Source organism: Oryzias melastigma, unplaced genomic scaffold, assembly GCF_002922805.2.
Source record: "Oryzias melastigma strain HK-1 unplaced genomic scaffold, ASM292280v2 sc01659, whole genome shotgun sequence".
Taxonomy (NCBI): Eukaryota; Metazoa; Chordata; class Actinopteri; order Beloniformes; family Adrianichthyidae; genus Oryzias; species Oryzias melastigma.
The window spans coordinates 1-7,567 of record NW_023418240.1 but is presented as its reverse complement, the minus strand read 5'-3'; the positions used below and the strand labels follow the sequence as shown (position 1 = coordinate 7,567).

At 38.1% G+C, this 7,567-nt stretch overlaps 1 protein-coding gene across 1 annotated transcript; it reads left to right on the top strand.

Annotated features, from left to right (window-relative positions):
* Positions 1–1,152: 1,152 nt before the first annotated feature.
* Positions 1,153–6,990, top strand: LOC112138760. The gene is made up of 8 exons (XM_024261390.2): positions 1,153–1,273; positions 1,372–1,424; positions 1,503–1,563; positions 3,406–3,560; positions 3,633–3,697; positions 3,761–3,854; positions 4,510–4,773; positions 6,623–6,990. Coding segments are annotated over exons 1-8 (1,047 nt in total). The 5' UTR covers positions 1,153–1,271; the 3' UTR covers positions 6,976–6,990.
* Positions 6,991–7,567: the final 577 nt, after the last annotated feature.

The following is a 7,567-nucleotide window of genomic DNA, read 5'->3' as shown; positions in this document are numbered from 1 at the left end:
AGGCGAGAGCGCTAACCACTGCGCCACCGTGCAGCCCCACAGATGCAAACTGTTTTTTTTATTTGTTCTAAAAACGTTTTTTTGGACAAGAAACTACATATAAAGGAAGACATCAAACTATTTTTTTTTACTTGAAACAAATAATTTAGTCTGAATGATTTTGCCTATGTGTACCTCTTTTTTTCTTCATACAAAAGTCTCTTGATGTAATATTTCATTAATATGAAAAACAAAAAAGAAACATTTTTACACTTATGCGTGAAATAAAGAAATAAACCCCAGGTTTTTTTTTTATTAAAAAAACAGGTTTGTTTTTGTGTTTGCTCCCATTATATGCTTATTTTTTATTAGTGCTGGGCGGATCGATCCAAAATATTAATAGTATCGATCTCAAGTTGGTATCGGATCAATACCAGCCTGTAGATATTGATATTTCCACTATTGTTTGAAACTTTTCGGTGACTTATTTATATTCCACCAATGTATGTATTTTTTCCCTGTTTTTTAATTGATAAACCTTTTTTTTGTATTTTTGCATCCTGATTACTTGTTTCTTTTGGTTTGCAAACTGTTTTGTATTGACTTTTTCACTTTTTATTTAACTAAATATTGTCCTAACTCTTTTTTTAATCAAGTACTTTAAAAAAGGCCCATACTTTGAGGTTCATGGCACATCCATTGTATTTAAAAAAAAAATTTGATATTGGTATTGATATCAGAATTTTTACCATATCGATACCCAAATCATCAGTATCGCCAAGCCCTATTTTCTACCATCTGCTCAATATATATATATATATATATATATATATATATAGGTCTAAAACTACAGTTCCTGTTTTTAAGGACAAACTTTTAGAGGGTTGTGAAGCTTAAACCTTTTATTGTTTTATTTCTGAATTCTATTTTATATCAAAAATACTTTTTATTAGGTTAATAAAAAATGTATTATATTTCTACGCAACTTTTTTGTGATGTTGTGGGATTGTTGATATTTGAAACTGACAAATCCCTTAAATAGTGGAGAACTGATGCATAGGTTTTGTAAATTCATTTAATTATTATTATTATTATTTTACTTTTTAAAATTGAAACATCAAAATGATACTTTTTTGAGCGGAAAGTGATCAAAATAAAAGCTCTGACCTTAGCAAGCCACCTGCTCAGGTGACGCATGTCAGCAGCACACCTGCCGCTTATTAGCGGCCTTCAGTTCCGGTCTGGCCTTCACGTTGGGAAACAGAATAATTTGAATCACGACAATTTAGGAAATGTAAGATAAAATAATCTTTAACAAATTACTAAACATATATTTTAGCGCCTTTGTGGGGCTTGTTTATATGTAGGCCTGTTTTGTTTATTTGTTTCCAGGAACTCGTTGGAGTTTTCGTTCGTCTTTTTTATACTGGTACCTCATTCTTTCGGTGGGTAAAAACAATATTGTGAATTTAACGTGAAGCTGTTGCATTTGTTGACCTAAAACGGCAATTTTCTCTCCACAGGGCGCTGCTTTGACATGTCTTTTTCTATATGTTGGATGGGTAAAGATGACGTTCTAGAAAGGTAAGCATACATAGCTTTACTAACCTCTTCCTGTCGGTTTTTGGCCTCGTTAGTCCATCCTTGTTATATTTTTTTCTATATGTTCTTTACCTTTTCATTGTATCAATCCGAGTTGATATTTGGACCATGAACGCATCACTCATCTGGCGATGGGCTTTACAGCATAAATCCAGACTGTTTGGAGCCTGAACGGATCACTCCTCTGACTTTTAATAGGGTTTATCCGAACTGATTGCTGGACCCTGAACGCATCACTGCTCTGACTTTTTTATTGCGTAAATCTGGGCTGATGGTTGAAATTTAAACTCATCACTCCTCTAATAATGGCCTTCAAAACGCGAGTCTGGGCTGATGTTTGGACCCTGAACGCATCACTCCTCTGACTTTTATAGAGTAAATCCAAACTAATGACTGGAGCTTGAACGCATCACTCCTCTAATGATGGCCTTCATAATGTAAATTCGGGCTGATGTTTGGACCCTGAACGCATCACTCTAACTTTTAATAGAGTAAATAAGAGCTAATCACTGGAGCTTGAACGCATCACCCCTCTTACCTTTATGGAGTAAATCCGAACTGATGTTTGGACCCTGAAAGCATCACTCCTCTGACCTTTTATGGAGTAAATCCGAGCTGATGTTTGGACCCTGAAAGCATCACTCCTCTGACCTTTTATGGAGTAAATCCGAGCTGATGTTTGGACCCTGAACGCATCACTCCTCTGACCTTTTATGGAGTGAATAGGAGCTGATGTTTGGACCTTGAACGCATCACTCCTCTGACCTTTTATGGAGTGAATAGGAGCTGATGTTTGGACCTTGAACGCATCACTCATCTTACCTTTTATGGAGTAAATCCAGGCTGATGTTTGGACCCTGAACGCATCACTCCCCTCATGATTGACCGTTTCAAACTGCTGTTATCCAAATACTATTATCTCCGTCAGGAATGACTCGGCAGATTCCTCAGTCTGGCTCTTTTCCTCACCATAACCTGAAGTAAAACAGAAACTTCTGATTTTGTTTTTCTCTGCAGTGAATTCCGTTCGTTACGATCAAGTCATTATTGCAGTCCAGTATGTGGAAACACTTTGAATTTTGCAAAGTGTTTCCACATACTGGACTGTGGCAAAATGTTCTAGTAATGTTTTTGATGTGGAAACACAACAGTGGGCTGAACTTTATGAAACTAAAATGTGAATGGACTTTAATGTTTACTTGTTTGTACACATATTTAATTTACACTTGATTATCTTACAAGGAATCTGGAAAACTTCACCTGCACTGTTCAGTACCAGATATTTAACTGAGTCACACTCGTTGAAGTTTTGGCAAAAGTCAATCGTATTATTTAGAATGAACCAAAATGGACCATGAATCAGATTGACGTCCACAAATTATATGAATTGTTGCTAAAGCAAATCCTTACATACCTCAGTTCTTGTATATCTGCTGAAGCAGGAGGATCTTACCTCACACAGGATTTATTTTATTTTGAAAGGATCTTGGATGTGCTGTTGGCAACAGTAAAGGAAGTTTATTTGTTTAAAAAAAAAAAAAACTGTCAATTTTTGTAAATATTTAAAAGCTACATGTTATAAACTAATGACTTTATGATCACAAAATGAAGTATATTTTTGTACTCCTGGTTTAAATGGCTCTTTTAGCGTCAGAAGTTACAGATCAGCTCTAAACATTCACTTCACACCACAAAACATAAACTGAAGTCATTGGCTGTCGTCATTCCAGTCGGTTGGTTTCACTAATATAAAATGTAAGACGGATACTTTGACTTCAGTTTACGGGGACGTTTTCCAGACACATTTTTTTGTATCTTTTTCAGACAAAACGCAGACGTGTTTTTCAATGGGACCTCGTTAAAATCCATCATGAAGGCGGGTAAAGTGAGCTCCCTGAAGCTGTTCCCGGTTGTGGAAAACAAGCTGGCCTTCCGGTACGGGGGCTCCACCCTGAGGTGGACTATAACAGTCAGCCCACGTGAGAACAACAAGTGTTTGTCTGATTCTTCTCCTCTCTTAATGCCTTAATAACTTGTTAAATGTCCTCAAGGCACAAAGACCGTCAAAATCACCGGCCGACACAAACCTTCAGAACATCCAACTAATACTACAAAGGTAAGAGTCTGGAAGGGTTTTTTTTATTGTTTTTACTCTGTTGTGATCTGAATTTTCTTTAAGGACTTCCTGGCATTGCTGAGTCCTGCAGAAGTGTTTGCGTGTGGAAATGGAACCACATTCTTTCACCAGGATGAAAACTTCTTCCTTGCAGTTGGTAAGAGTCACTTAATAGTCAAAAAATTGAACATAAATGATAAACTTTTATATAAAGGTCAGAAATCCAGACAGAAATAGCAGATGCTGGACTCTGATGGTGTATTCACACCAGACCTCTTTAATCTGGATTGAATGCAGATTTTGATAGTAGCTTGTGTGAGATGATCGCTGATTTTCAGCTCCATGAGAAACAGTCATAGAGGTCTGGTGGGATGCACTTGCTGGAATAATTGTCCTCTTATTTGTTGCGTATTTCCGGAGCAGTTGTTTCAAAATCCCTTTCACCGTTGAACCGTAGCAATGTGACACCAGTTTATATTTGAATATCCAACCAAATATCAATCAGACACAGTTTTCCCTTCAAGTTTGTCTCAGATTTTACCTCAACTTCCCCTAAAGGTCCATTGATCTTCTGCTACAATGTAGTAAGATCCCACGGGACACGGTTCAATGCCTTTTCCAAATGTTGATTCTGGAGGGTGTGTGGTACAAAACCAAGATTTTCAGTTGTCTATTATAGAACTTACTAGAAAATATAAATATATCTATTTCTTCTCTCTTAAGTAAAATAATGCTAAAAAGCTGTGAAGTTGAACAATTATATCTTGGATGGAATATTCAGCTTTTTCTTCTGACATTTCTGCTCCCTGTAGGACACACGTCGCGCTTCCCTCTGAAGCTGGAGGGCAGAAGTCCGACCATGCTGCTGGTGTCCTGGGTGGAGATGGATCCGAGCATCCTCAACACTCACAGCCTGACTGTGTACCGCAGAGAGCTGGGTTCTTATAACGTCTTCACGGAGGAAACCACCGACCGCAACCACCACCGCTTCTCTGCCCTGGAGCCCTGCAGCCACTACCTGGTCTGTGTGGAGCTGGCAGACAGCCACGCCTTCACCTGCCTCTCTGCCATCACCGGTAAAAAACACACGGCAGAGGCATTCATGTGGTCACAGGTGGCATGAAACGTAAGAGATGTAGAGTCAATCTGATGATTGGAGTGATGGTTTAGTTAACAGGGGTATTCAAATCCAGGCCTCGAGGGCCGGTGTCCTACATGTTTTCCAACCAACCTTCCATTGAAGCTCCTTATTAGCTAAACATACCTGATCCTGGAAATTAGCAGCAGATAAGGCAGGATTTCTGGAAAACCTACAGGAAGCTGGCCCTCGAGGCCTGGATTTGGGCCTCTCTGCTGTAGGTTTTCCAGATATGGTTGGAAAACATGTAGGACACCGGCCCTCGAGGCCTGGATTTGAATGCCCCTGGGAGAAGTACTGCTTCAAGAATGCTGATGATATAAGGAGGTCAGAAGAGCTACAATTAGTTTGTTGGAGGATTTTAGCTTGAAGCTATAGGACAAAAATCATGTGTGCTCCTCTGACTGGAGTTCCTCAGGGATGGGTTTTGAGCCCCTCCTTGTATGAACAGAAACGAATGAGGTGAAGCCCAAATCTTAAATACTTTCTGATGCAATGAGGGCAAATAGAGGAGAGTTTTGCCCTGGAAACATGGAGGAACCTTCATAAATGAGAAGAACCCAAATGAAAAAGAGGTTTCAGGGAGTTAAAGAAGATTCCTCAAGATTCACCATCCCAATGTTTATTAGTTGTCCTTGCCCAATTTAATGCTGATTATCTGTTTCAAGTTTTGACTGTATGAGAGAACTGGACAAAGTGACTCCTCCCCCTCTGCATTCCAAACAGGGAGTACCAGCTGGCTCCAAGAAGCCAAAATCCCAAAGACTTCTGCAGAGAAATAAATGTCTATTCCTCAGTCATTCTGTTAGTCAGACTAACCATTCTAGCTTATTTTTAAATGTTTTCTTTAGTCAAGTTGTTCCATTTTAACCCTTTAACTACACACACAAAAACACCAAAAAACTATATTTTTTTGATGCTACTTATTGCATTATTACGGAGCCCCTAAAGGGAAATCAAAGTAAAATAATAATAATAATAATAATAATAATTGAAGCAAAAAAAAAAATATGTATTTATTTTTTGCTAAAATACTTTGGACTCTGTAAAAAAAGATTACGTAAAAAAAAAATTAAGTCTTAAAATTAAAGTACTAAAAAAATACACATATATGGTTAGTAACTGGTGTCCACCAGATAGTAACAGGTTTTTTTTTTCTAAAAATTAAAATAATAAAAAATGTTTTGGTTACTAATGGATGTGCACTAGTTACTGTCTGGTTCCCCTCAATTACTAACCAGAATTATTATTTTTTCAATTTCAAATTTTGGAGAGAAAAAAAATTTACTTCATTTTTTTTCTCCAATTTCCCTTTAGGGATCCGTACCTTAAGGAGTAATACACACAATATTTGTAAAAGCAGAAAGTCAAGGGTTAAACCGGCCAATCGGATGCCTCAACATAGATATCTGGTCTTACATCAAACATTTGAAACATTTTATTGACAGACTTTATGTTGCCCATATTCAAGTGGTAGGGGGTGTGGACTTCCAACAAACTTCCTCCTGATTCGTCAGAGTGGTTGCCATAGAAACGATGGCTTAAATTCAACATGGCAGTGTCCACATCACAGAAAAAGGGTGACTAAATTGGAGCTGGAAGTAAATGATCTTCTATGGGTGACGTCACACTCGCTCGGTCCAGTTCTCAGGTACAGTCAATAGTTCTGTCTGATTCAGATCAATTGTGCTGGTTTAGAAAGAACAATGAAGTCCAGATTACTTACCTTTTTCGTGTCAATATAGATGATTATCCTAACAAACCGTGCGTTGTGGTTTTTCCTGCAGACCCCGATGTCCCTAAAGATTTTGAAGTGACATCGTGGAACAGCAGCAGCATCTCTTTGTCCTGGGACTGTCCTGTGAACATGAAGTACTCACTCTTCCTCCTCACCGTCTTCTACCTGAACGGCACAGACCACGTCTGGGATGAGGTCAGCCTGTGGCTCACGGATGACACGTTTGAGTTCTCCCTGTCGGACCTGCAGCCCTGCAGCCGGGTCAAATTCGGCCTGCAGACCGTTTGCCAGGCAGGCCTGGAAACCCGCTACAGCAAGATCCTTCTGAACGACGGGAATTCTGGTGAGTCCTGTCAGATGTGGTTATGGATCCCAAATAATCTTCATGTATTCTGGGGTTGAGCAGCCAGGGACAGACTTACCAATAGGCAAAGGTAGGCGATTGCCTGGGGCCTCCAAGCTGAAAACCTAATAAAAATGTTTAAAATAATTTCCACACCCACTATTATTTAACTGTGTTGACGGAAAAAATTTAAATCACTGAAACAGCTTAAACTGCTCATATGAACGTCCTCCTGCAGCATCGACAGCAAACTAGCAAGTCATAAGACTTTCCAGAGGGAGATGGAAAACAAAAAAAATGGTTAGATTTAGCGTCACAACATGAAAAAGGTAAAGAGAAACTAAGAAATGTCTCGCCGCACTTCAGAGTGCAGGAAACAAAACAGGAAGGAAAAACAAAATTATGAGAAAAAAACTAAAATGCTGTGAGGATGGTCATAAATGATAAAAATTTCAAAATTTCACGAGAATAAAATTGTAAAGTAATGAGACGAAAAACAAATTATATTGGAATAAGGTTGTAAAATTGAGAATAGTCAAATGTATGAGAATATGATTTTAAAATTATGAGGAAAAAATAAAATTGTAAAATGAGAATTTTATTTTCCAAGAATAAAATTGTAAGATTATGAGACAAAAAATACAATTTTAC